Genomic DNA, 25,548 nt, shown 5'->3' with positions numbered 1-25,548 from the left:
AACTGCACTGTGGCAGTGGATGATTGCATCACTGGAGTTGCAAGCCAGCCGGGGGTTGGGTGGTTAGAGTGAGGTATAAAGTTTAGTTGTTTTCTTTTTTATCGTGATGTGGGTAGTGAGTATGTTTACGTGGTCTCTCCTTGGCAACTGCTGCGTAGCACTGCAACAGGGCTAGTGTGGTGTGTGTTGTTGGGGGAATGCAGAGGTAGGGAGTCTGCGGTTAAGTATCGGCAAGTTTTTGTTACTGGGAATGACGGCTGGGGTTCAGGGATAGGAAAAATAGGAGGTTGGTTGGTGTTGGAAAAAATGTAAGTACGCATGCCCTTTCTCGCTCTCATTTTTCAACCTTGGTTTGCCGTCCAACTCTTTGTACTGCGATGTCGTCGCAGCCGTCTACCTCCTGAGCGATATAACTCGCTCCCCCATGTTTGTGTTCTTGTGGTATTAACGTGCGAAGAAGAATGATGTGGTATGTTGTTGCAAATCACTTTCGCTGACTTGTATTTTCGCGCCTCTATGTTCGTTGGTGCTCTCCGCGGATATGGGAAGAAAGTGAGCAAGGGGCAAAGTGAGAAGAGCAATACGTTTCATACACCGTTTCCTCCCCTCATTGGATTTCTCTTCATTACTTAAGGATTTTTTAAAAGTTTTACCGTCTGCCGAACCACGCCCCGAGGGCGCTATAGGAAAGGGGAAGTGCCCAAGTATTTTAGTATGTGGGCAAATGGTAATGTTTTTGGCCACTGCCCCTTTAGGAGCTATTGAATTGTTTAATCAACGTGCAGGCTGCTCGATCCGGCGGCACCCAGGTGAAATTTTGTTTGTTTCTGAAAAAAAAAAGATACGTTTGGTTTGTCGACATCCGTCTGTACTGTGCCTCACAAAGCCGTCGGCTGGTTGGACGTGACGACCTTCTTCAGTGGCTTTGCTCCCGAAAGTAGTGATTCCATGAAGTGAAATGTGGCACGTATCGGCACGCCACTGCAACTCGGTGTAATGTGAGGTGTGCTGCAATGTTGTGGTGTTTGTAACTAGTTGCGACCGGGGGAACAAACAAATGGGGTATGTTTTAACGGTGCTGACCAACTGGTTATGTTTCAGAATATATAAATAAATCAATAAATAAATAATATATATATATCGTGATGTGTCTTGCTAGTGCGTGAGGAGTCACGTAGAGTTGAGCTTATCTTTTCCCTGTTCGTCCCGTCTTGTCCACACACCAACGGTAACAGTTTTCTCTGGAACGGTAATGTTGCTTTATACATGCTTACTCAAAGAGCGGGACCCGATTTTGTTCTTCGTCCCCTGACTAGCGCAATAAACGAGAAGGTGGAGACGCTACCCAAACTGCTCGTGAAGTGCTGGATGGTGGTAATGTTGGTGGTGGTACTGTGTCCACTTGTTTGTGTGGCTGGATGGACTTCTCCTCCTTGCCAACTGAGATAACTGTTTCCACATTGTCGTCGGGGGTTGTGTCGCTTCTGTAGACTTTCCATTTTCTATTTGGGGACTCTTTTGAAACCTCTCTGACCATAATTTGCTTTCATTCCTTCTTCTGTTTCGTCTTTTCCAATACTCGATGGCAGCCTCCCTTTCCAGTAGCACAATGGCGAAGAAGGTCAAGTCGAAGGTGGACACCATCAACACCAAGATCCAACTGGTGATGAAATCCGGCAAATACGTTCTCGGGACGCAGCAGTCACTCAAGACACTTCGTCAGGGCCGCAGCAAACTCGTCGTCATTTCCGCGAACTGCCCGCCGATTCGCAAGGCGGAGATTGAGTACTACTGCACTTTAAGCAAGACGCCAATTCACCACTACAGCGGCAACAACCTTGACCTTGGAACGGCATGCGGAAGGCATTTCCGTGCTTGCGTACTTTCCATTACGGATGTTGGTGACTCTGACATCACTTCTGCATAATCGCAACGGTGTAGGTGTGTGCCGTCATGTTCCTTTCCGAGAGTCGTTCAAGTGATTTGATGCAAAGGAATGGGGTACTGTAGGCATTATTATTATTATTTTTTTTTTGCCACAAATTTTGTTCCCTTTGGATTCAAACCAGCTTAAAATTTTTCAGCCACTCGTAATCTGGCGAGACTGTACTGTGTCTACCTAATATTTGCGTCCACATCTGCTATTATCCTATTGAATACCTTTCCCCTCTCTCCTCTCTTTATTTTTACTGTTTGTTGGACTACCGCTTCGAAACACAGGGACCGGTGCTGGCACAATGGCGAAGAAGGTCAAGTCGAAGGTGGACACCATCAACACCAAGATCCAACTGGTGATGAAATCCGGCAAATACGTTCTCGGGACGCAGCAGTCACTCAAGACACTTCGTCAGGGCCGCAGCAAACTCGTCGTCATTTCCGCGAACTGCCCGCCGATTCGCAAGGCGGAGATTGAGTACTACTGCACTTTAAGCAAGACGCCAATTCACCACTACAGCGGCAACAACCTTGACCTTGGAACGGCATGCGGAAGGCATTTCCGTGCTTGCGTACTTTCCATTACGGATGTTGGTGACTCTGACATCACTTCTGCATAATCGCAACGGTGTAGGTGTGTGCCGTCATGTTCCTTTCCGAGAGTCGTTCAAGTGATTTGATGAGGCTTACCGGTGCTGAGTTGGTCTGTCACCCCAATCATTCTTCTTTTTGTTGTTTATTACTTTTAATGGTCATTTGGTTTACGTACCGCCACCGTCCCCCCCCAAAGCGGTCATTGTGAGGAATACGCGGGCGAGTGCTACCCATAGCCTTTCCGTTGCTGTTCGACGGCTGCAATGCTCCGAGGGAGGGTGGGTATAAGGAACGGACGTTGCGGATGTATCTTACTTTGCATTGAATCCCGGGTTTCATATTCTGCTGCTTTGATATCTGCTTTTTATTTCAAGGCGCCTTACACATACCTCTTATTAGTCTTTGAAACAGGGGACACCCAATCCCACATTCTTCACCTCCCCTCCTACTTCGGTGATGCAAACGCCGGTATCTATCACGCGGCGTGTGCGTGTGGCAGGCATAGACGCAGAGGATGTTGCAGTGCACGGAGAGCTCTTCAACACGTTTTCAAAATATGGCGTAATTGAGGAGGTGCTCTTTGAAGAGGATCGTGACTTTCATAGCGGTTCTGTTACCATTCAATTCCAACGCCTTTCTTCCGCAGAGCGTTTGCAGAATGATCTATCCTCGTCTGGGCGTCGTTGGATTGTTAGCTACCTCCCACCAATTGTTCATGTGGGCGAGAAACTGTTGGCAACGTCATTATCAAGCCTCGATATCTCCCTTTTACGTTCGCTCATTTCTCAGGATGTGGAGGATGTAGCGATCGAGGAGAAAGTTTTGCAGGTACCACACACATTGAGCAGTGAAGCAGCAGAGATCGCTGCGACGAGTGCAACTCCCGCCGTTATTGGCGGTCATGTGGGCAACCGAGGGGCTGCCAAGGTCAAGCCGCCCAGCAGTAGGAACGAGGGTGTCGTCCGCATGTTTCTGCAAGCGCTATCACGTGTGAAAGCCCGCACAATCGGAAAATATGCAGCGGTTATGTCGTTCAAGGATGTTCACAGTGCAAATGCATACCTTACAAACAACCAGGCGACTTTAGCGACGAATAATGCAGTATACGTAACACACATTGGACCTAACGACGAACTGATACATGCTCTAAAAGATATTTTATTAACACGATGGGCTCTAAAGGAAGTCAAGGTGGGTTCTGTGCTGCGCGGCGTCGTTCTCCCACAGTCGTCTGAAGGCGGTGTTGGTAACACAGTGACCTCTTGTGACGTTGACGTAGGACTGGCTAGGAAGGGCCGAACAATCGTCGTGCGTGCAAAGACAAATTTCACGAAAGTTTTCCCGTGGGACTTTGTGGAAGTAAAACTTACTTCATTAGAAACAGCGCGGGAGGGGAACTTCGTCGAGGCAGATCTGTGTGCCACTTTGAATGCAGTGAACTGTGGGCTGAGTGGTACAGGTAATAATTCCGACTTACTCCACTGTCTGGCGCGTCGGGGAGGTCCTTCGTCACTTGTTAGCAGCTCCAGTTGTGACGTTCTCACTAAGAGCGATGCGCCCAGTTCATCCAAAAAGGAACTGGCCGGCCGGCTTTTCAAGGCGCTGCAAGAGCGGAAGGCCGCGGCTGAGGGTGGATCGGATTCTTCACGGCGGCAGCGGCACTGGTCGTCCACGGCGGAGCGTGTACATGCGTTCCCAACCGGAATTCACACCCTCTCCACCATCTCAGTTTGTATCCTGCGTGTTGACGATGATGGACTACATGCGCGTATTGCAGCGCCGCCGCACGTTACAACATCAACAATACCGGCGGCTTCTTCCGTCGAGTGGCCTGTGTTTATTCCCTCAATGTTTGTCCCTAGTGAGGGTGGCAGTCACTGGCGCGAGTTTGCCGTTCCTGGCGAGCGTATGAGTGTTGCTGTGTTGTATGCCACTTCCATTGGTGGAAGCGAGGCGGCTTTGCGACTTGTGGCCTCCAAACGCGATGCGGAGATGCGTCGGGCATCGTTTACTCTTTCTCACGGAGCGTTTCCAGATGAGGAAGAGCAACGGCGGCGAAGTGGACAACACACTAACGAATCACTTTTGTTGCCCGGTACGTCGTTCAGCGGCACTCGAGTGGTTTGGCTGCCGAGTACACCGAGCACAGATGATCCTGTCTACATCGTGCTCCCCGCCTCTACATCACCACCACAGTTATTCACACTATCTATATTTATGCATGAAACATGTCCAACCTCCGGCAGCACTCATGCATCTGCAGTGGACGCGGTGATGAGCACCCTCGTTGTCTCCGAGGTGGTGCATGAACCATGCCGGGGTTACTACGCTGTGGCTGTGGAGGAACCCACCTATCGCCAGCAGCAGGAGGAGCGTCGCACTGTACAGTCGCAGGTCGAGTCCGAACAGGAAAAGCGGGTTCAACGTATTTTGGCTGAGGCACTTGCAGGTTGCAAGTCTGGGCAGTCAAATGCAAAAGCGGAGGTCCTTGATGAGGTCGGGCAAAAACGGCAGCGTTCACCTGGGGTGTAGGTGCCCAGGCAGGGTGCTGAAAGCGCGCAGGATGTGACCAGGTGGAAGTATGCAAATGTTGCATTACGTTGGTAGGACGGTTATGCGCCGTCCCGAGTCTCTGTGATCGGGCCCTCGAAGCCAGCTCGAAGCTGCTCAAGTCAGTTAACCGGCACGCCCTTGCCGTCATCGGCGCGAGTCGGAAGAAATGTCACGGCTTGTATCGAGGAGTTAGTTTTTGATTCCCCTTTGGTCATGGTGTCTTAATGCCAGTTAACTTTGCCTAAAAGTTTGGATTGTTTGGCCGAAAATGGGTGTGGGTGAAGGATAAACGTGAAAGAATGGCAACATCAAATGACTTACAGTGACCGAACAAAACGCAGCCTATTGGTACAACCCTGAAACTGATCGTACCGGGGGACGGTGAGTTTATTTGTTTTCTCTTCTCTTTCAAATATATTATCTAACTCACTTAGAAAGGTAGGAGAGATATCAGTGTCGATAAAGATTGGACGCCTACATGCCAGTAAGGTATAGACGGTAAAAGAAAAAAGAAAACATTCGTTTACCGCCGTTAATTACGCACCATTTACTGCGACGTCATATACAAAAACGGAGTCGGAACGTTTACTCCACAGCCGCTACACTTACACAAGTGAAAGCCGACTGTAGAGACAGAAGCATGTTTTTGCGACCTATCGCGCTTCCTCTTTGGGTATTGTTTGTTACCGTTGCGACGTTTTTCGTTCTGCGTGCACTTGATCCGGTAGACGTGGGAGCACATCGGGAAAAGGTATACGGCCTGCCACCCCAGGTCGTGTGGTTGTTCCCGCTGGTACCGGTTTGCGTGTGGTTATGTTACGAGGCAATCATGCTCATGGCGCCTGCAGGCTCAAAAGTTGCGCTCAAAGTATACGATTGAGGCGTATGTCGTCCATTCCCTTTTATTACTGTCAGTGATTGTTGTAACTTGCCGTTGCTGTTTACGCTCCCCACAGTCGATATGCTGTTTGAAGTTATTTCCTCATTCGGTGGTGCTGGAGGGACCTTGGACGGTGACCGTGTAAGTGATACTCCACTGCCACTCTAGGAGGTGGAGTATCGAGGTGAGTTCCATGTATGAGGAAGCTATCTGGAACGGTAGGGTGCCGTTATTATTTTCCGAATACTAAAGAGGGCCAAAGATTGGGATAAAATATCATGGGACCACGACTGAATGCGCTAAAGGTGCTGGCACAACTTTTTCTTCTTGCGGCTGTTACGTGGTGGTGTGGCACTCCTCCTCCTCCTCTCACAATTATTTCTTCGCGTATGTTAATCCAAAATATATTAACTTTTCAAGGGAGAGTGTCACTGGAGCCATAGAAAACTAATCTGCACACCAAACCTATCACGAAATCATTGGTGCGAAGCGAAGGGGGAGAACAAATTGCACACCTGCAAAGGCGGCAGAGGGGAAAGTTGGATAAGTAACCGGTTGTCACAACGAGTGTAAATATAACGTATTGCCGAATAAGTACATCCACCGCTGTCAACATTGTTTGTCGTCACTAATGCGGCGATTTGCACCTACAGTCGCTTCGGCGCTCAGCGGTCCCCCAACCGGCTGCCTATTTGCGGTAACAGGGAATGCTGTGAGAAGATACCAAACTGAACCACTCAAGAAAGCAGCTCCTGCAGCACCGGAACTACAGAAAGCAGCTCCCGCAGCACCGGAACTACAGAAAGCAGCTCCCGCAGCACCGGAACTACAGAAAGCAGCTCCTGCAGCACCGGAACTACAGAAAGCAGCTCCCGCAGCACCGGAACTACAGAAAGCAGCTCCCGCAGCACCGGAACTACAGAAAGCAGCTCCCGCAGCACCGGAACTACAGAAAGCAGCTCCCGCAGCACCGGAACTACAGAAAGCAGCTCCCGCAGCACCGGAACTACAGAAAGCAGCTCCCGCAGCACCGGAACTACAGAAAGCAGCTCCCGCAGCACCGGAACTACAGAAAGCAGCTCCCGCAGCACCGGAACTACAGAAAGCAGCTCCCGCAGCACCGGAACTACAGAAAGCAGCTCCTGTGAATTTTATGACCTCTACAAGGAGATCACGTGGTCGTTTTACGGGAGATGATCGTGCATCTGGGTTGGATGAGGAAAGGGGCCGTTTGCAGAGAAGTGGGGGTGCTAAGGAGGGCCGGAATTCAAGGAGAGAGGTGGGTTACTCGAAGAAAGAAAAAATACGTAGCCGGGGAGATACATATAAAGGAAATAGGGACATGTCCCTTTCAAACGTTGTGGAGGATATACAAGACATCAAAATAGTTTTCGCGTCACATAATCCATCACCGTCGAAACGGCAGGTGCCTTTCGCTCCGAAGGCGGCACCTAGAGCTCCGGACCCACCAAAAGCACCGTTGGCACCACCTGCGGCTCCTTCGATGCCAAGCGACTTCGTAGCTTCATCGAAGCCGGTGAGTGGTTCTCGGAATGGCACACGAACCACTATCGCACCACCGACCGCTAGTGGTGACCCCCAAGACACTGTTTGGGCGAAAAGTTCTGCCCTCTCTCTGGATGAGGAGATTGAGCGGGCGCGAGCAACGAGACCCCTTGTGCGTTCTCCGGTCATTGTGGGTCGAGAAATCGAAGGCCTCAGTTTAAACTTTGAACACTGCGAAAAATCTGAGCCAATTGTGGAACTTGCGGATAAAGGCGGTCTTAAAGAGTTGTCCGAAAAGGAGGCGACATTGATTGACAACCATATGGTGCCTGACGACTTTAGTGGAGGGGCATTTATGCAAAAGCACACGGGGGTGACCCATGACGTTGTCGGAGAAAAGGAGTTATCAGAATTGAGCATCAACAACACTGTGACAGCCGCCAGCTTGGAAACCTCACTGTATGGAATGGAAGAGCAGCAACCCAAAGAATCGGATGGAAGGAGCAACTTGTCTTCAACTGTCTCGAGTTGTATCACTGAGCACCCTCCGTTGGCTCCGTGGACTTGTGGAGCGTTTACTGCACAAAGTGGTTCAGCGCTGTTGAAGTTGTCCTTTGATGAGTCATCGCAGCATATTGTTACCATCACCCTTTGGGAGCCACTGGTAAGTACCATCTCGGCTGTAGGTGCGCTTAATGAGGCTATAACGGCCATTGAAAATCACTCCGTTACGATGAGTGGGCCGGTCACCCATGTAGTGCTCACCTCACTGCCTGGTATTGCATTCTTTCAGCCAAAGCATAGTCCATTGGAGCTTTCGTGCTCCGAGCGTATTGAGTTAATACGGGAGAAGGAACGGCTATTTCTGCGCATGGCCAAGACGCCTCCTCTTAATTTCGTGGCGATCGTAAACGGAGGTTCTCTTGATGATTTTGCGGCGGAGTTGTTCCTTGCTTGTCATTACCGCGTGTTCCTTGACGCAACCCACACTACTTTTGGATTTCCGTCGTGCATGCTGGGTGATTTCCCTACTTCGCATGCTGTGCGGCAGCTGTGCCGCTACTTCGGTGCGCAGCGCACTCTTGCTGCATCACAGCAACAGTACAGATTCACTGCTGCGACATTGCTGGATGCTGGTGTTGCCCGCCACGCACGCGATACTCGTGAGGGGCTCACGGCCCTTCGCCTCAGTTACGTCGACCACAGCAAAGCGTCACCACCTACCTCTTTGCTGTTACGTCTGGAAAACGCCTTGCTCGCCCTTTTAAACCGACCTGCGCTGCGGGATTTTGTTCTACGCAGATTTTTCCTTACTCGTTCCACAGGGGGAAGCAGCGTCGAGGTGTACTCAAATCCCATTACACAGGCTTGGCGTCGGTATTGTCTGGCTGCAATGGCGAGCGGGGGATGTACTCACAACGTTGGAGAGAGTGGGAACGCGTCCGCAGCAGTGGAAACAGGGACACTGCGTAGCGAGGGTATTTATAGTGAATTTCTTTTTTCCCCCTCTGCACTTAACGCAGCTCGCATTTATGGGCATGGGTGTGAGATTCAACGTAGGGTGCTTTCGTCCCCACCGGATGGAGGGTATTTGAGGTTTAAGGCCGATGAAGCGGAGCTGTGGCCGAGGAAAGTAAGGGCGTTGTCTGCCGAGAGCTGCAACCAAGTAACTGTCTTGCTTGATTGCGGGAAATCGAACATTGAAGCGATAAAGAGCTTGGTGAAGGACCAATCCGGTGTTCTAACAAAGGCAAACGTGGTATTAATTGGCGATGAATATGTTGCGCGCCCGCTCATACCTGAATTTAACTGCGTTGCAACTATATCACCCGTTTCAGCGTATGCGGTATCTCCCCTTCGAGATCTACAGGAGGTTCGTCTCTTTGGTCGGGAAGGGTGCCCTGAACACCTGCGGGCAAGTACACTTTCCGCAGCACTGGCTTACTTGCAGCAAGAATATCGGCCATATGTTGTTTGCCGGCATTCCTGTAGCGGCCGCCTCATCGCGGCTTTCGTGACAGAGGCGTGTCGGATTGCGATGCATTGCGACATCGAGAAAGTTGAACGTGTCTCTACAGGTGTGCTCCGGCTTCTGGGTGGACCATTCCGACTCGCTGATCATTTGGGTACCTCTACCGTTTCGCGTTTGATTGAGGAAACGAGTCACATGAACGACCACCGCAATCCGCTGATACACGATTGGCTCCCTTCTATCGGATACCAGGTGCTTCGTAGTATGAGCAATGACGGATTCGGTGGTATTCGAACAAGACGTGGTGGTTTCTACACATATGGAGCGGATGGTTCTTCAGTTGCACTAAATACGGTGGTTCAAAAGCAATACTTACGTCGTCATCTTACAGATACAGAGCTGTCTGACCGTTTGCTCTCTGTTGTTGTGAATGAATGCTGCGAGTTACTGCTGTCAGGGCATCTGCTTACTGCGGCAGATGCAAACGCGCTGACTATAGCGACATTGGGGTTCAGTGAAACCACTGGCGGAGCGCTAACACTGGCTGACGCCATGGGTGCTGGTTTGATGTTGCAAAAAATGGAAGAGTTGGCGGTGTGGCACGGGGCGCACTTGCAGCCGTCGCCACTACTTAAGTGCATGGCGCATTCTAGAGTGTCGTTCGCCAACCTCTCAGAGGCGGTTATTCAGTCCGCACGCATGTGACAGGTAGCACCGTTCGCGTCCTTCCCCCTTTGTTTTTTCTTTACAAAAGGAATTATTTTCGTTACCGTCATCACTTGTTTTTTTTTAGCGCAGTTGAAGGCTCTTCGGACCTGTTTCGTTGTTGTTTCACATGACAAGGGTACCGCCGTCCGGGCGGTGATTTCCCTTGTTGTCATCAAAGGAGTTAAAGCACGCTTTGCGCAAACGTGCTCGCATAGCAAATAACTGTCATCCGCGTGTGATTTGGGGTTTGCTGTAGCTATTCTATAAATTATTATCATCACTATAATGTTTCGACCCTTTCTACTCTTCGGAATTAGCAGTGGAGGTGCATAAACGCTGCAGTGTTTCGCAGCACCATAGTACACTAGTAACCGGGGATTTAAGGTGGAGAAAGCAAACAATCAAGGCAGAGGGGGAGCGCAACCCTATAGAGTGAGGATATCTTCGTGGTGTGTGTGTGCGCAGAGGAACCTTTGTCGCCTAAGAATTGAAGGAACAGGCCGCAAAAGGGAGAACGCAAAACCCTGTTACAAGTATATACCAGTAGCTAGAGTAGAGAAGGTATAGTGGCGGTGACGGATCTCCCTTAATGGACGTGAGAGATCAGTTGATGCAAGCGGCTGCGCAAACTGTCGACGCACTCAGTTTCACACAAACTCATGTGATTGACGAAGATTTCCGGGCGCACAATAGAGCAACTATTGAGTCGGTACGTTCGCTGCAGCGTGAGCAGCGCAGCCGCATAGAGCAAACCTATGGACCCCAATCACCCTCCGCAGATGTGCTGGCGCTGCAACTTCTATCAAGTTACCGTGGTGAGATAACATTCCTAGACCACTCGCGGGGGAGGGATGGGCGAACTTCCCCCTCGGCAGCGGCCGGTGTAGTAACATCTCTAACGCACGGACAGTGCCTTTCCTTTAAAAAAGAGATGAAACAGCGTATTCACGAGTGGGAGCGGGTGTTTTGTGAAGAGCGTGGGGTTGCAGTGACCACTCGTGATAAGGCCATGCTGCGACAGGTGTATGAACTATATAAACTGGCAAAGAACCGCTTACGGGGAGAGGAGTCACCCACCAATGGCGGTGGCGAAGACAATAACAATCTCACAAACTCTCAATCGCAGACACAACAGCCTCAGGGTGCACGATCCAGTAGTGAACGTGCGAACAGTGCGGGGACGGTGACATCAGGAGTGAGAGTACGGACTCCCTCCCCCTCCGGCAGTCAGGTGGATAACCCGGCTCGTAGAGTTGTCGGGTCTACAACTCAGCCCAGTGGTTTGCAGCGTCAGGTGGTCAGGTCATCCACATCGTCAGGACTGTCCGCAAACGAGGGGCCGGGCTCCACGCAACCGACGATCGGCAGTGGTATCCGCGTGTCACAGATGTCAAATGAGGAGCTCGCCGCTGAAAAGCGGTACTTGAAGCGGATTCTCCACCGTTTTGAGAGCGATTTTGAACAGCGTAACGGATTTGCACCAACGAGGAATGATCGGCAGGCGCACTCTTACGAATACATACGGTACGGGGAGTTGAAGAACGAAATAATTAGGCGCATGCCGTCGGTTGCTGGCGGGTAACAAAGATGAGTGGTGGAGGTCATGTAGGTGGTAAACTCCCAAGCGGTCTTGTTTGTTCTGGTTTTAAGAGCCACTGCGCCGCCTTCCGTACCGAGTTGCGAACATCACTTTTTTGTGTGTTGATATTTTAATTTTCGTTTTATTTGTATGAATTTGTGAATACCGCCAATTAGTTTTTTTTTCACTTCTTTCCCCCCCTTTTCAAATCCTTGTCAGGGTGATGCACGGCGGGGTGAATTGCGTTTCGTTGGTCATCAGTACACTTGATTCACTTCTACCTCTTCCGTTTTATTGGCAAGCTATTCAGTTGGTTTAAGGGTAATAACAAACTGTTTAGAAGTTAGCTGTTGCACCACTGTTAAAAGTTCTTTCGATCAAGAAGGAATAAAATCGGAACGTGAACCTGCAAGCAAAGCGGATAAGTCCACTTTAAATATAGTGTGCGCTTACTTCGCGTTGCAGGGGACTACATAAATTGTTTGATGCAACAAGTTGGTGAACCATTTCCCAGTGAAGAGTTACGTGGATCAAACGACTACCAGGGGTGTAAGTGGTACAGAACAGAAGGGGTACACAGCTCCATGGACAGTAACATTGTTTCCACTGGCGCCGCATGCGAGTATTCGGGTCCTTGCGTTCTGCGTTCATTCAGAACTGCCCCTGCCATATCATGGGAGTCTTTTCAAGTCATTCGTAAAGGGAAGGTTGTACTGGGCGGGGCACATGAGGGAGCAATCGCAGAGGACCTCGCCAAACTATCCAACATCTACAACAAAACCGACGGCCCTACTAGTACTAATACCAATTCGAATAATCCCTCGGGTGCACGCGGTAACGACATTAACCTACCGGTGAAGTCTATCGGCAAGTTCTTGGAGGATCAGCTGCCTGGGTTATGCGATAAACGAGGTGATTCACTTTATCGTGGTGCTACATTTCTGCTCTTGGGGGTCTTGACAGGGAATATTGCCCTCGCCGAACGGTGTCTTGAGTGGGGGGCGAACCCAAATGAAATGAGCTTCCTCAGCGAACCCTTTGCTACTCTGGATCAGATGCGGCATGGCTACAGCCCCATGTTTGTTGCCATCATAACAGGTAATATTGCTATGATGAATTTACTACATAGCGCAGGTGGAAGCCTCATTGTGTACGACCGCTGGGGTCGCACGCCCCTGCATGCTGCTTTGGCACTTGCTGACAGGGAAGTGATCCAGTGGCTGGTAGAAAAGGGAGCTCCACGTTGCCTTGGCAATACCGCTCCTGTGCTGCAGGGCGTCACGATGTGCCCTGATTTGTCTCCAGTAAACCTCGCGCTAAACCCCCGTCCTAAACTGAGCATTGGCCACCAGGTTGGTTTACCCGGGAACGACGAAGCAAAGATTGTAGACATGAAAGAGGGAGATACAGAGAAGGCCGCATTGTGCCATTGTTGGTCAGGGTTGCCGAAGGGATACTGCGGTTGCATAGATGACATGTTCCTTCGATGGTCCTACGATCGCCTACACTCGCGCTGGCAACCAGGGATAACTTTCACCGAGACATCTGCGGCCCACCCGTCAAAGGCTTCAAAACGACCGAAGGCGGCCTAGTGAGCACATGTCGACTGTTATAAGGAAGAGGACGCACACGTAATTTAGTCTTGGAAGTAGGAGATACATTGTTTATTACAGTCAAGGGCGGAAGGAGCCTTTACAGTTCTGAAAAGCGGAAGGGGTGACTTCGAGGTGGTACTCCCTTTATTTCTTCCAGCTTTTACCAACCGCCTTCGTATAGTTCAGGATACCTGCTGGGGCGCGCACGGGTCTAATCATGCCGTGGATTTCGGGTCCCGGGTGATGGTTGCAGTTACCAGGTGCGTACGCGCGCAACCGTACATGTGGTTGGCGCCTCTGATTTCTCCTTTCACAGTTTGCGTCTAGGCTTGATGATGCTCCCACATTTTTTTTGCACCCCCCGTGCCCACCGCAGTTTTCTTTCTTCGTAGCAGCTGTTGTCTATTTGTTTTCCAACTCCTTTTTTCTACTAAAAAATTTTCCACGCGGTCAAAAAAACATTGTCTAAGAAGCAGGAAGAACCACAGAGATAATATAAAGAGGAGCTACAAGAGAGACGCTATTGTCCGCCATATTACGAGACACCTATCGATAGGAACTGACGAGTATAATTCAGTTTTAGCTATCGCTCTTTGTTAGGGGTAAGGATCAGTAATGCCTACTTACGTGGAGGCGGAGAATTTCTTAGACGCACCTCGGGGTGCCGTTGTTGCGAACAAGGCAGTAACTGAAGCCGAGTCTTGTGACGAGGCGTACAATAAACAAGGTTCGGTTCGGGCGAGTTTTGCAGCAAATGGTGCAACGGACACGATATGTCAAAAGGAAAGTGTGGGGACGCATACTCAGCCGAAGCGGGTGACGCACCAGGAGGAGGAGCACAAAAGCATTCCATTTATTTCTGTGGTAATGACATACTTCACGTTTTTACTTTTATTCACTTTTGGATGCATTGCCGAGCTTCGCCGGAAGTTATTTGGCGCAAAAAGGAAGCAGCGTGAGGGATATGCATCTCTGCTTACTTTCCTCGAATATTTCTGGCAGAATCATTTCTACCGCCGTGCGCGTGACTGCTTCAACCATGCGATTGACTCACGTCCGTCTCGTGTGATTGGTGTGATGGAGCGGGTTTCGACGGACTCCAATAGAACTTTTTCCTTCACTGGAAATATCAAACCATGCGTTAACCTTTCGTCATACAACTACCTTGGGTTTGCGGATGATATACCCCATATTACTCGTGAGGTGCTTAACAGCTTAGATCGCTATGGTCTTGCTTCATGCAGCGCCGCCCAACACGCTGGTCAGCATGGTCCAGTTTCTAAACTTGAGCGTGCCATAGCAGACTTTTTAAAGAAGGAGGACGCTGTTGTGTGTGGGATGGGCTTCGGCACAAACTTTCGTGGTCTTCCTGCATTGTTTGGTGAGGATACACTTGTGGTCAGCGATAGCTTGAACCACTCTTCGCTCGTTAACGGCATACGGTTATCTGGTGCCCGCGCCAAGGTATTCAAGAATGCTGACATGAACAGCCTGGAGAAGGTGCTCCGTGAGGCGGTTGTGCTCGGGCAGAATCCAAAGGGCGCATACGTGCCATGGACCCGCATTGTCATCGTCGTTGAGGGTGTCTATAGTATGGAGGGAGAGTTTGTTAATCTTCCTCGTGTTGTTGAACTTAAGAAAAAGTACGGTGCCCTGCTCTTTGTCGATGAGGCTCACTCTATTGGTGCAACTGGTCGTACGGGGCGTGGCGTAACGGAGCACTTCGGTGTGGACCCGCGTGACGTGGATATTCTCATGGGGACTTTCACCAAGAGCTTCGGGGCTATTGGCGGTTATCTTGCTGGGGACCAGAGCGTAATTGACCACATCCGAACTCACAGCTCTCTAGCGCTTCACTGCGATACGCTTTCTCCTCCCTGTGCTCAGCAGGCTCTCTCTGTGCTTGACGTCCTAAACGGTAATGATGGCACCGACATTGGACCCAAGCACATACAGCAACTGATGGAAAATTCACGATTTTTCCGCCAGGGCTTGATCGATCGTGGTTTCTCTGTCCTTGGTAATGACGCCTCCCCCGTCGTTCCCGTAATGCTTTACCATCTTGGGAGAGCAATTGCCGTGTGGAGGAAATGCATGCGCCGTGGTCTTGCTATTGTGATTGTTGGATACCCCGCTACTCCACTACTGGGGTGCCGCATTCGTTTCTGTGTTTCTGCTGCTCACACCCGCGCTGATTTGCAGTTCGCGTTGGACGTTATGGATCAAATAAAGAAGGAAACCAACATACAGTTTTTGCCCAGCACCGTGCCCCCGCAGGGCGAGGAGTAATAATAATAGCAGCATGCGTTGCGCTCTTCCTCCTTTTTTCTTTCCGTATTAGTTATGGCGTGGTTGCGAGGGTATATATATATATATATAATTTATCCCCTTAGACTTCCCACTCCCTTCCGTCTCCCATTTGTTTGATTTGTACCGTTTTTGTGTATTCCTCCCCTTGTTGTACGATTTTACACCGTTTTCCCTTCCTCTCCCTGGTGAACGCGGTGGTAGTAGCACATTAAAATCCTTAAATGTAATGCGGGATCTTTTTTTTCTTTTTTTTTTCTTCTCTCCTTCTCAAACACTTTCCATCTCCGACACCATACGAGAGGGAGGTGCATTTGGACAAAAGTGCCGTCCCGAGTTACGTAAGCGCTATATCAATAATGTATTTACCTTCATCTATCTTTATATATGTTCGCTTGCTGTGAGGGGGATATGAGGACACCCTGTTTTGGAGGTACTCGGGGGTATGGATTTAAATAAACGGCCTCAAAAAGGACAAAGGGATGTATGCGGTTCGTTTTATTTGTTTATTTATTTCATTTAATGTAGAGTACGATAAGAAGGAACTGTGTGAATTGGGTGGGGACTGGGATCTGGGGCTATAGGAAGGCGCGACTGTGGTGCTTCGTACACGTGTGTTTGTTTCTTTGTTTTCTTTTTCCTTCTAATTAATCACCTTCTTACATTACCTCAATGCTCTTGCCATATATAAAATATATAAATATATTCGCTTCAATATTTCATATGCCATGTATTCGCTCCCGTTTTTTCGACAATCCCAGGAGATGGAAACAAAACAACAGAGTTCAAAGGAAAAAAAAAATGGTCAAGAAATGGTGCAGTTCTTAAGCAGCCGGTTCCCCACTTTGTCAGTAGAGTCCGCAGCGGTATTTTATTATTTAGCGATGAAGTTCCCGGAGGCGGGGGGGGGGGAAGGGGTGGGAGGCTTTTTTTTGGTGGCGTTTTTTTCTTTTTTTTCTTGTGTGTGTGTGGAACGGAGAATGGGGATAGATGGATCACATTAGAGAGAAGGGGAAAGGAAAGACATGTTGGGAGCGTACGGCCACAGCAACAACTTGAACGGTGAGGTGATACCACACTTTAGTTTGTTTGTTCCGACGCTTTAAGGCATTTTCTTTCTTTTTTCTTTTTTCTTTTTCTTTTTTTTGCTCTACTGTTCCTGAGTTCCATGTTGTGTTGGGGCTGTGAAGGTTTGTTACCTTCACTTGTTGTTGTATCACTTTTCCATGGGTGACTTTACAAAACACTTGTTTGCTTTTAGGGATCCTTTCACCACATTACTTTGTGTGGACGGCAGTAGGACTTTTCAATTTATTCTTTTACTCTATTATTTTCTCTTTTGTTGCTGTTTGTGTGTGTCTCATTCCTCCCTTTCTCCTTTTCCTCTCGTGTTCTGAACCGCATCTGAAGGAATGTTTTTTTTTTAAACTTTCCAGGTCGTCTGCATTCTTTTTTTTTTCTTAACTTGTATAAATTTATATCTGCGGGGGTTTATGCTGGCATTTGTTTTTGTGTGATTTCGTTTTTTTTTTTTACTTTACTTTTACTTTTTCTTCCTTTTGACCGCCGCTGTTGTAACCGCATGTGTCGCTGAGGGCGGAATACGACACTTTTGTGTGTGCATTTATGAATGCGTAATAAAAATGAAGTGCATAGAATGGGGAAAAGCACAAAAAGTGAGCAATTTCATATTCGTATATTAAAAGAGATATATCGTGTTGTATTATCTCATGAAAATATTTAAAAAAAAAAAACTGGATCGAAACAATTCAATGTTAGAAGAAGGAAAAGAAAAAAAGGAAGTGCGGTGACAGAAGAGAAAATGAAAGGAGATCCAAATGAATGTGAAGAGAAAATATTATGTAGGAGTAAAGGAGGTCTTTCTTTTTTGTTTTTTTTTTGAAAAGAAAATATTTGGTGTTGATTTCTGCTCTCCTTGCCTTTTATTTGTGTTTAGGGATTAACAAAAAGGGTGAAAAGTGAAGGTAGACCTCGAGTGGAGGAAAAAAAAAATGAAAATAAAATAACAACAACAAAAGTAAAATGAGTACAAACAAAGAAACAAGCGAACAAACTGAGCAATGAGTAAAAGGTAAAGCATTTATTAGCATAATGGCAGCAGCGCATAGTGATTTGTCCAATGGTTGGAAAAAAAAAATATAAATGGTTGGTGACGAACAAGTAGTTTGTGGTGTGTGTGTGTGTATGTTTTAAAGGTTTAAAATCATCCCCATCAAAACGAAAAAATAAAAAAAATGAATGAAAACCCAAAAAGAAGAGGAGAAGCTAGAGGGACGTATTGAAGAAAGAGAGCGGGAAAAAGGAGGAAAGAGTCAGTATAAGAGTGAAGTGCTACAATAATAATGATAATAATTAGTAGTGACTAGTAGCGGCAACTATATAAAGTAGTATGAGATATTGGGGCGCTAGCGTGAAATAGGAATATGATGTCACGCATATTCTATTACCAATAGTGCTAATACTGATTCCAGTTATTATTATTTATTATTATTAATTATCATCTTCACACTGGCAGAGAAGCGATTGCCTGACTTAAGTGAAAGCAGATGCACGTACACAAATGAGAGGAATGAATGTGGTGTTACAATTAAGCAGGCTATTAGGGCAGGAACTCTTGGGACCCGCCGTATTTTGTGTAATGAGAGTTTTACATGTTTATTCTTCTTTTTTTTTTCTTCCTTTCTCTTGGTTTTGATGTTATATCTACTGTTTTTATCATTATCATTATAATTTTTTTTTAAAATTGAGGACCAGTATTGTTTTACTGGTTTCGTTAATTCGGCTACCACCGTATATTTTCCTACCTGCCTCTGGAGGTTTGACAACGTTTGTTTTTGCCTGCGCCCTTCTTTTTTTTTTGATTATTTCTTTTCCCTTCTTCGTGCGTGTTTTGTGCGAGGTTGTATGTATTGTGGCTTCCTTCATACTTTTCTTTTTATTCTTTTTAGCTTTTTTTTTTAAAAAAAGTTCTGACCTTATTTATGTTTGACTTCTTTCCAATTTTTTTTTTCAAATTTGTCGTGAAACTCAATGGTGTACACATCTGAAAAAATGTGTTGGTGATGTTACTTGTGCGTGGGAGATGACCAACGCAATGGGGAGACAGAAATTGTTAACATCATCGATGACTGCAGACTGGTAGAAAGGTGACAGGTTGAGAAAATAAAAAAAAAAGAAAAGGAACAAAACAAAACAAAAGGAAAAGAAAAAGAAAAGCAGAAAAACGAGAGGAAAAAACAAGAGACAATAACAGCAAATGCACAAGTACAAAATACAATGAGGAAGTGTTTGCATGATGTAACGATTCGCACAAATGAGTATATATGGTTTTTTTTTGTGTGTTTGTGTGGTGCGTATCTTATTCACCACTGCTGTAGAGGAGTGTAGGGGAGTTTTTTTTTTTGTTCGATAACTTTTGCCATTACGTTTTTGTTTTACTCGGAGCGAAGGCAAAGTTTTTGTTCTTTCTTTCTTTTATTTTTCTTTTATTTCTTCCTTTCTTTCACGGCCCCTTCATTACTCCGTTCCTTTTCTTCTCTCAGTGTATGCCTGTATTTAGTTCGGCATTAGCACGTAAGTGAAGAGAATGGTAGAGAGGAAATAACTGAGTTGAAGGAGTATGGGGGGGGGAGAGAGTAAAGGAGGGAAATTGAAGAAAAGAAAAGAAAAGAGAAAGAAAAGAGAAAAGGGAACAAAACCAAACGAAACGAAACGGAACCAAGGAAAAAAAATAAATAAATACGAGCCGGATTTAATCATCTGGAAACCACTGTTTTGTAGCTCAGCCAGTGTTTCTGGACAACTTCCATCATTTCTTTCATCACTTTCTCCCTTTTAGTTTTTGCTCCCTCTTTTGCACCCCTTACTGCTTCCTTGTTTATTCCTCATCGAAGCGAATGTGATGGAGGTGTTTACCCACTCATCTTTCACATCTTCTCACGACTTTGACTTTATTTTCTGATCAGAGAGACGTACGCACCTCCTCTTTTCTTTTTTTTAAAGAAATATATATATTTCTCTTGTCGAGTGTGCCCTGCACCGTTTGCCTTCTACCATGCTTCCTTTGTATACCCATAGATTAGGAGCCGGGTTAAAACCCAACGAAGAAACTATTGCGCATTCCATTTAGGTTATTAGGAGGCTTGCATTTATTATCTGTTCCAAGTTTATTTTATTTTATTTTCCTTTTTTCCTAGTACTTCCCACTTCCAGCATCATCGCCTATTTGAGTCGCTGCCATGGGAGTTATATTTCTTGTGTGTGCGCTGCTGATTGCGCTGGTGTTTGCTGCTGCCTGGTGGAGTGTACATCGAGTGCCTTTCTTCCACATAAAGGGTTGCTGTGCGTTGGTAACTGGTGGGAGTTTGGGCATCGGTTTGGAAACGGCGAAGCAACTCGTCAAACTGGGCGCACGAGTTGTAATAATTGCCGCGAGAAATGAACAGTCGCTGAGGGCCGGTGTTGAGGCACTTCGAGTAGAGGCCAAAGTAACCGGTACGAAAGTGGAATACGTCGTTATGGACGTCGCCGATGAGGTTTCAGTGGAGCAAGCGATGGATAAAGTGTCGAAGGATGTTACTGCTGCTGGGGGGAAATGTCTTGATCTTCTCGTATGCAATGCAGGTTTCTCTATTCCCGCTCGGTTTGTGGACATTACTCCTGCAGAGGCACGAAGGATGATGGATGTCAATTTTTTCGGTTGTGTAAATGTTTTGCGCATGGTTCTGCCCTCCATGCTTGAGCAACGTGCCGGACGCGTTGTATTTGTGAGCAGCCTTGCGGCCCGCTGCCCACTTGCCGGGTATTCCGTTTATGCCGCATCAAAGGCTGCTATTCGGGCCTTTGCCCACAGCATGGATATGGAAAACAGCTGCCGTGGCGTCCGGTTCCAGGTGATTAGTCCACCTGATGTCTACACGCCCGGCTTCGAGCAGGAGAATATTCGAAAAAGTCCGGAATGCACTGCGCTTTCTTCCTTCGGTGGCGATGAACCTGTTACCGCATTGGATATGGCAAAACAAATTGTCGACAGCATCAAACACTATCGTTTTGACGTAAGCTTGGGTGTTGACAAGCAATTGCTTTGTTGGATGGTTGCGGGTGTGGAACCGGCCACTGATGTGCTGGAGCTTCTTCTGCAAGTTCTTCTTAACGGTTGGCTACGTTTAGCCATGGCGGTGCTCTCAAAACTGCATTACAACATCGTGTGGCGAGTCCGTAAGGATGACGAGAAGCCGAACGAAACGTCGACAAAGGAATCAGAGAGGGGTAAAAAAGTCATGTAATTGGTTAAATGCAACAGTGACCAAAAGTAGTGAGAAGAGAAACCATGCATTTCAGTCTAAGGAACGTAAATTGATTTACTCGGTGGAAGGCCTTGTTGGAAGTGGACAAGGCGACTGATGTGTTTTGGATTTGGTGCAGTCGGTGCTAAAACGTTTTCCCCCTTGTTTATTTAGGTTTTGTTGACGCCGGTGCGGCGGCGTTTTTGTTTTTGTTTTTCCTCCTTCCCTTCTTCCCTTCTTCCATCTCTTCTTCATCTATCGCCGTGTTGTTTGTAAGCTTCTGTTGGTGTTACTAACCTATGTTTTTCTCTTGTGTTATCCGCATCAGTTGAATTACGTACAACTTCCTCTGCACATGCGCCGTCATATATTTACTTCCGCTCCTCTATTTTTTTCTTTTGAAAAGTTAGGCGACATCTCCCGGAGGGCAATATGCCCTATTTTTTTAAACCACTGGGAGCTCGTGCATGGGGGTTTATTGCAGCGAGCGTTGGTGGTACATTTGCTATCGGTATTTTCCGGGAAATTGCGCTGCTGCGGCAGAGAGAAATTCCACTCTTTAATGAGGCGGATGTTGTGCACTCGGAGGAGCATGCGCGGTACCCCTGCAAAACCTTCTTGGGTTATGATGTTGTTGTAACAAATCATTATGTCCGGGAAAAGGGGCGAGGGGAACAATCATTGCTGCCACGCGGTAGTGATGCCGAAAATGGAAATTGTGGACGCAGTGATAGAGGAGGGGTCATGAAAAAGCTGTTTGCATGTTTTTCAAATGAAACATACACCACTGCTGGCCACAGTGATTCAGTATCAGAGGTCAACGAGTTGTATCTTGTGAGGGAAGTTGTGGGTGATGCACACGCACCTCGCGGTGACGTCTCCACCCGTAGCGTCAAGGGCTTCAACGGTGATGATGATGACGCTGTTGAAGATACCGTCGGTAATCGTGTGGGCTCTTCAATGTTCATCGCTTCCTCCTCTTGGCCCCCGGGTACAGTTAAATATACCTCCATGACTATTGAGACGTCACATAATGAGGTACGAAATGACAGTGACGCTTTGTTGCGACGCTGGAGCAACCGAGTCACGCAACAATCGCTTGTTCGCTGCGACCCCTTGGCACCGGCCTCAATGAACTGCCTCGCTGACGCCAGTTATTTAGGTGCGCCATATCTGCGCATCATGCTTAGTGCTCTGCTGCTACTTCCCTCTCCGCTACCTCGGCTGCGGGTCGCTGTCCTCGGTGTTGGTGGAGGGTTCTCTCCTTCTTTCATCGCAGCAGCATTTCTCACATGACATTATGCGACTTAGTTGATGCTGAGCAACAGTGCTTTCGGGCTGCAGTTGAAGACATGGGATGGGGAAGGAAAATGCAAGGCGGGAGTGTCACCTGTCATGTTCAGGACGGTGCCGCCTTCCTTCAGGATGTTGTTGGATCTTCAACTGGCACTGGGGAGAGTAATAGTACCTTTGATGAATTGGTTTCTAGCCGCACGCATTCTGGAACTTCTGTGAGTTTCAAAGGTGGTGATTATCCCACTAACGGAAACCAGCATAAGCCGCTGTCCCGATACCAAGTACAACCGGCGACGTGTTACGACGTGCTTTTTGTGGATCTTTTTGTCGGGAGCGATCCACCCGCCTTCATGTCGTCCCTTATTTTTCTTCAGTTGTGCCGCGAGGCACTCTCCTCGATCGGCGTTGCAGCGTTTAACCTTCCCAAATCCGATCCCGACTTTGTGCAGATGTGCCAACGGGTCTTTGGTTCTCAGAACGTTTATCAGGTACCGGTCCCGGCCTCGGCAAATATCGTTGTTTTAGCCCGGTGTGCCGCTGGGGCGGGTGTTGGTCACACCATTTACGAGGAGCGAAGTCATGTGGCACACCGCCACTTCTATAGGCGTGCACAACAGTTACAGAAGTCTCATGGACTCCCATACGACTTATCCAGTCATTATCCGATATGGTGGCGTCTATGGTGAGGAAGTTGTGTTTTTTTTTTCTTGGTTCCCCTCCCCCCGCATGCATACGCTGTTGTATGGGGGTTTGGGGATTACGCACCGGGGTGTTGTACAACTGCTGCGGTGTTTACGCTAACGTCACCCAATCAACTTACCTCTCGCCTATGCATGTTACTGTTAGTTAACTGATTTAGACGGTTGCTCTCGACGACGCGATCGATATTCTCACTGCTGTTCCTTTCTAATACACTGAAGTATTTAGCATTAAGTGAGGTGGGGAGAACACATTTTTAATTGATAAGTTTGGTGAAGGGTGAAAAAGGTGAGGTAAAGTCACATGTCATCAGCACTTCAGGCGGCACGAAGCTGTGCTAATACAATTCTGTGGCAGAGTCTCCGCATAGACGCATTTCAGGGTGCTACCCCACATGTGCTACTTGTAGTGGACCACACTCCATGTACTCTACAGAAAGTTCTACTGGAGGGGTACATTCAGGAACTGAATCGCTTCAACGGAGAGGCGCCTGAGGCACCGAATGTTGTTGGGCCACTTCGCGTCGGTCTCCATTCTTCAGCTAAAACTCCGTGCTTTTCTAAGGGGTTCAAAAGCAACTGGAGGGTTACGTATGGCGTGTTACCTTTCAAAGCTGACCGTTTTTTGGATGATGTGCGAACCTTGCAGGCTTTTCTTAGACTGTGTGGTCACCCATCTGATAAAGCTTCTTCTGAAAGTGTGACTGGTGATGCTGACGGCAGTGTGAAGGCGCGGGAGAAGATGAGGCAAATGTTTGACTCTCTGTCATGGTTGTTGACACCTGAGGAGCGGGGCGAAATGGAGTGGGAGGATCCACTCTTTGAGAGGTTGTGCAACGGATCGGATCGTGAGTTACTTGGTTGTATTCTTATTCAGCGCAACGCCTTCCAAAATGAACTGGATAAATACCGTCTGCGGCTTGATCTTTTCAACATGGGCCTACGTGTGGCTGAGCATAATCACTTGGAGATAATGAGTGCCTCGGCAGATGATGTCTTAGCCAGCAAGTGCGACGGCGATAGCATCTCGGATGACACAAATTGTTGCTTGGATAACGACGAACTTGTGCATTACATGCGGTCATGTTCCTTCAAACCGGATGTGGCTGAGGCTATTGGTCGGGCCATAGCTGATTCCATTGACGTCTGGAGCTGGTCCCGGAAGATTAGCAGGAAGGAAGAGAATGGGGAAGGGAATGACTGCCGGCCACTGCAGGTGGTGCCACCAGCATCATTTCAGTCGGCGTTGTCGAATGAAGGTCTTTGGTCTTTGTACAGTTCAGGTGTACTCACGTGGAAGGGGAGAGCACTCGATGGTGAAGGAGACGGCGGTACTGACGGATCCGTTGTCCCGGAAACAAGTTTCATCACTGGCCCCGGAGCCCCACTTCGCATTATTTGTTGTACTGGCCAGGTACTCACCTACGATGGGGGGATGGAGGATTGCTTGCTAAATACCGGTTATTATGCTGCCGCTCACGCGTCGGAGCGTAACATGGTACAAAATCATCGTCTACGCTTTGCTGTGCACCATGCAGAACCTTCAAACCAAGGGGAGAATGCGGCCACCGCGGGGGCGGAGGAAGCCGCTGCTGCTACCCTGCTTCCAATGGATGGCGTGGGTGATACTGGGAGACATGGACGCTTAAAGAAAAAGGAGTATTTGGCAATGCTAAAGTTGAAGGGCGCGAAAGACTCGACAAAGTGTGGTCTCTCTCATTCATGTGAGGAGGATGTTGTTCGCGCTAGTGGCACTGATGGAAGTAACGTCGCAGGTGCGTGTGTTGGCAGTAGCATTGGTGGGACGTTTCCTGTTGGTGAGGTTATAAGTGAATCGTTTGACCTTAGTAAACTAAACGGTACCTGCGATGTCTTTGCATACCCTAGTTTATCCAAGGCAGTGACGATGGCTCAACCGAAACCCGCGACACTGACGATTGTGAAAGGTGTCGTCACCGATATTTCTCCCGATGCCCCTGACGAGTTGGTTGAACTTATTGAACTTGTGCGTCAGACGGAGGGAAGTTGTTATGTGCGTGAGTTGGGTATCGGCCTTAGCCCCTACCTTGGGAGAGATCGTGTGGTGAGTGATGTGACGGCCTTCGAGCGCCAGTTCGGTGTGCATCTCTCGCTTGGCCAGCGCCATCCACTTTTCGTGAAGCAATCATCAAAGAGGAATGCGGACGGTAGTGTGGCTGTTAGTGTGGATGGGCCAGTGTTGAAGCGAAGAGCGGGGAAGTACCATATTGATGTGTTCTTGGACGCAGCTCGACTTGAGATGGGTGACTTTACCGTGGACTTCACCAAAGGTCTTGTAAGCAGCTCGGCGGCACCGGCTGCATTTGCTGGATAATGCGATCTAAGTGTTTTGACGGTGTAATTTTAACGAACTGCTGTCACAATCCCGTTTCCCGTTGAGGAGATTACACTAAATGGGGGGGGGAGTTGGAAGAATAGCACATATTCTCTCTTCCTCCCCCCCCCCCAAAAAAAAACTCTGGTTCATTAACGGTGCGGACTAGCGGCACATGAGCTGGAAGGCGTGCTCGTCGCTCCTATATAGTCCCCCGTGCTCGTTGTGTTTTCAACAGGTTTCTCCCCCTTTCCTGTTTTCCTTGT

General features: G+C 48.1%; 12 protein-coding genes across 12 annotated transcripts, besides 13 other annotated features; all 12 read left to right on the top strand.

Annotated features, from left to right (window-relative positions):
- Positions 1 to 1,101: 1,101 nt before the first annotated feature.
- Positions 1,102 to 1,130: a microsatellite.
- Positions 1,131 to 1,582: 452 nt separating this feature from the next.
- Positions 1,583 to 1,927, top strand: Tb10.70.3160 (60S ribosomal protein L30; the record flags this gene model as incomplete). The annotated part of the gene is made up of 1 exon (XM_817567.1): positions 1,583 to 1,927. One exon carries the CDS (start codon positions 1,583 to 1,585, stop codon positions 1,925 to 1,927), a length of 345 nt encoding a protein of 114 aa, XP_822660.1.
- Positions 1,928 to 2,012: 85 nt separating this feature from the next.
- Positions 2,013 to 2,035: a sequence feature (AT_rich).
- Positions 2,036 to 2,237: 202 nt separating this feature from the next.
- On the top strand, positions 2,238 to 2,555 carry Tb10.70.3170 (60S ribosomal protein L30; the record flags this gene model as incomplete). Its single annotated transcript, XM_817566.1, has 1 exon — positions 2,238 to 2,555. The coding sequence occupies one exon, from the start codon at positions 2,238 to 2,240 to the stop codon at positions 2,553 to 2,555; it is 318 nt and encodes a 105-aa protein (XP_822659.1).
- A 430-nt stretch (positions 2,556 to 2,985) lies between these two features.
- On the top strand, positions 2,986 to 5,061 carry Tb10.70.3180 (hypothetical protein, conserved; the record flags this gene model as incomplete). The annotated part of the gene is made up of 1 exon (XM_817565.1): positions 2,986 to 5,061. The coding sequence occupies one exon, from the start codon at positions 2,986 to 2,988 to the stop codon at positions 5,059 to 5,061; it is 2,076 nt and encodes a 691-aa protein (XP_822658.1).
- A 661-nt stretch (positions 5,062 to 5,722) lies between these two features.
- On the top strand, positions 5,723 to 5,962 carry Tb10.70.3185 (hypothetical protein, conserved; the record flags this gene model as incomplete). The annotated part of the gene is made up of 1 exon (XM_817564.1): positions 5,723 to 5,962. The coding sequence occupies one exon, from the start codon at positions 5,723 to 5,725 to the stop codon at positions 5,960 to 5,962; it is 240 nt and encodes a 79-aa protein (XP_822657.1).
- Positions 5,963 to 6,593: 631 nt separating this feature from the next.
- Positions 6,594 to 10,145, top strand: Tb10.70.3190 (hypothetical protein, conserved; the record flags this gene model as incomplete). The annotated part of the gene is made up of 1 exon (XM_817563.1): positions 6,594 to 10,145. The coding sequence occupies one exon, from the start codon at positions 6,594 to 6,596 to the stop codon at positions 10,143 to 10,145; it is 3,552 nt and encodes a 1,183-aa protein (XP_822656.1).
- A 592-nt stretch (positions 10,146 to 10,737) lies between these two features.
- On the top strand, positions 10,738 to 11,730 carry Tb10.70.3200 (hypothetical protein, conserved; the record flags this gene model as incomplete). Its single annotated transcript, XM_817562.1, has 1 exon — positions 10,738 to 11,730. One exon carries the CDS (start codon positions 10,738 to 10,740, stop codon positions 11,728 to 11,730), a length of 993 nt encoding a protein of 330 aa, XP_822655.1.
- Positions 11,731 to 12,212: 482 nt separating this feature from the next.
- Positions 12,213 to 13,319, top strand: Tb10.70.3210 (hypothetical protein, conserved; the record flags this gene model as incomplete). Its single annotated transcript, XM_817561.1, has 1 exon — positions 12,213 to 13,319. One exon carries the CDS (start codon positions 12,213 to 12,215, stop codon positions 13,317 to 13,319), a length of 1,107 nt encoding a protein of 368 aa, XP_822654.1.
- A 618-nt stretch (positions 13,320 to 13,937) lies between these two features.
- On the top strand, positions 13,938 to 15,611 carry Tb10.70.3220 (serine palmitoyltransferase, putative; the record flags this gene model as incomplete). The annotated part of the gene is made up of 1 exon (XM_817560.1): positions 13,938 to 15,611. The coding sequence occupies one exon, from the start codon at positions 13,938 to 13,940 to the stop codon at positions 15,609 to 15,611; it is 1,674 nt and encodes a 557-aa protein (XP_822653.1).
- A 72-nt stretch (positions 15,612 to 15,683) lies between these two features.
- Positions 15,684 to 15,707: a sequence feature (AT_rich).
- A 605-nt stretch (positions 15,708 to 16,312) lies between these two features.
- Positions 16,313 to 16,336: a sequence feature (AT_rich).
- A 403-nt stretch (positions 16,337 to 16,739) lies between these two features.
- Positions 16,740 to 16,790: a sequence feature (A-rich).
- Positions 16,791 to 17,362: 572 nt separating this feature from the next.
- Positions 17,363 to 17,383: a sequence feature (AT_rich).
- A 249-nt stretch (positions 17,384 to 17,632) lies between these two features.
- Positions 17,633 to 17,703: a sequence feature (T-rich).
- A 418-nt stretch (positions 17,704 to 18,121) lies between these two features.
- Positions 18,122 to 18,148: a sequence feature (AT_rich).
- Positions 18,149 to 18,373: 225 nt separating this feature from the next.
- Positions 18,374 to 18,395: a sequence feature (AT_rich).
- A 414-nt stretch (positions 18,396 to 18,809) lies between these two features.
- Positions 18,810 to 18,874: a sequence feature (T-rich).
- A 237-nt stretch (positions 18,875 to 19,111) lies between these two features.
- Positions 19,112 to 19,154: a sequence feature (GA-rich).
- A 148-nt stretch (positions 19,155 to 19,302) lies between these two features.
- Positions 19,303 to 19,335: a microsatellite.
- Positions 19,336 to 19,385: a microsatellite.
- Positions 19,386 to 19,888: 503 nt separating this feature from the next.
- On the top strand, positions 19,889 to 20,935 carry Tb10.70.3240 (short-chain dehydrogenase, putative; the record flags this gene model as incomplete). The annotated part of the gene is made up of 1 exon (XM_817559.1): positions 19,889 to 20,935. One exon carries the CDS (start codon positions 19,889 to 19,891, stop codon positions 20,933 to 20,935), a length of 1,047 nt encoding a protein of 348 aa, XP_822652.1.
- A 432-nt stretch (positions 20,936 to 21,367) lies between these two features.
- Positions 21,368 to 22,231, top strand: Tb10.70.3250 (hypothetical protein; the record flags this gene model as incomplete). The annotated part of the gene is made up of 1 exon (XM_817558.1): positions 21,368 to 22,231. One exon carries the CDS (start codon positions 21,368 to 21,370, stop codon positions 22,229 to 22,231), a length of 864 nt encoding a protein of 287 aa, XP_822651.1.
- A 56-nt stretch (positions 22,232 to 22,287) lies between these two features.
- Positions 22,288 to 22,917, top strand: Tb10.70.3260 (hypothetical protein, conserved; the record flags this gene model as incomplete). Its single annotated transcript, XM_817557.1, has 1 exon — positions 22,288 to 22,917. One exon carries the CDS (start codon positions 22,288 to 22,290, stop codon positions 22,915 to 22,917), a length of 630 nt encoding a protein of 209 aa, XP_822650.1.
- Positions 22,918 to 23,233: 316 nt separating this feature from the next.
- On the top strand, positions 23,234 to 25,282 carry Tb10.70.3270 (hypothetical protein, conserved; the record flags this gene model as incomplete). Its single annotated transcript, XM_817556.1, has 1 exon — positions 23,234 to 25,282. The coding sequence occupies one exon, from the start codon at positions 23,234 to 23,236 to the stop codon at positions 25,280 to 25,282; it is 2,049 nt and encodes a 682-aa protein (XP_822649.1).
- Positions 25,283 to 25,548: the final 266 nt, after the last annotated feature.

Source organism: Trypanosoma brucei, chromosome 10, assembly GCF_000002445.2.
Source record: "Trypanosoma brucei brucei TREU927 chromosome 10, whole genome shotgun sequence".
NCBI lineage: Eukaryota > Euglenozoa > Kinetoplastea > Trypanosomatida > Trypanosomatidae > Trypanosoma > Trypanosoma brucei.
Note: the sequence above shows the minus strand (reverse complement) of the source record. Positions and strands in the feature narration are given on the sequence as shown.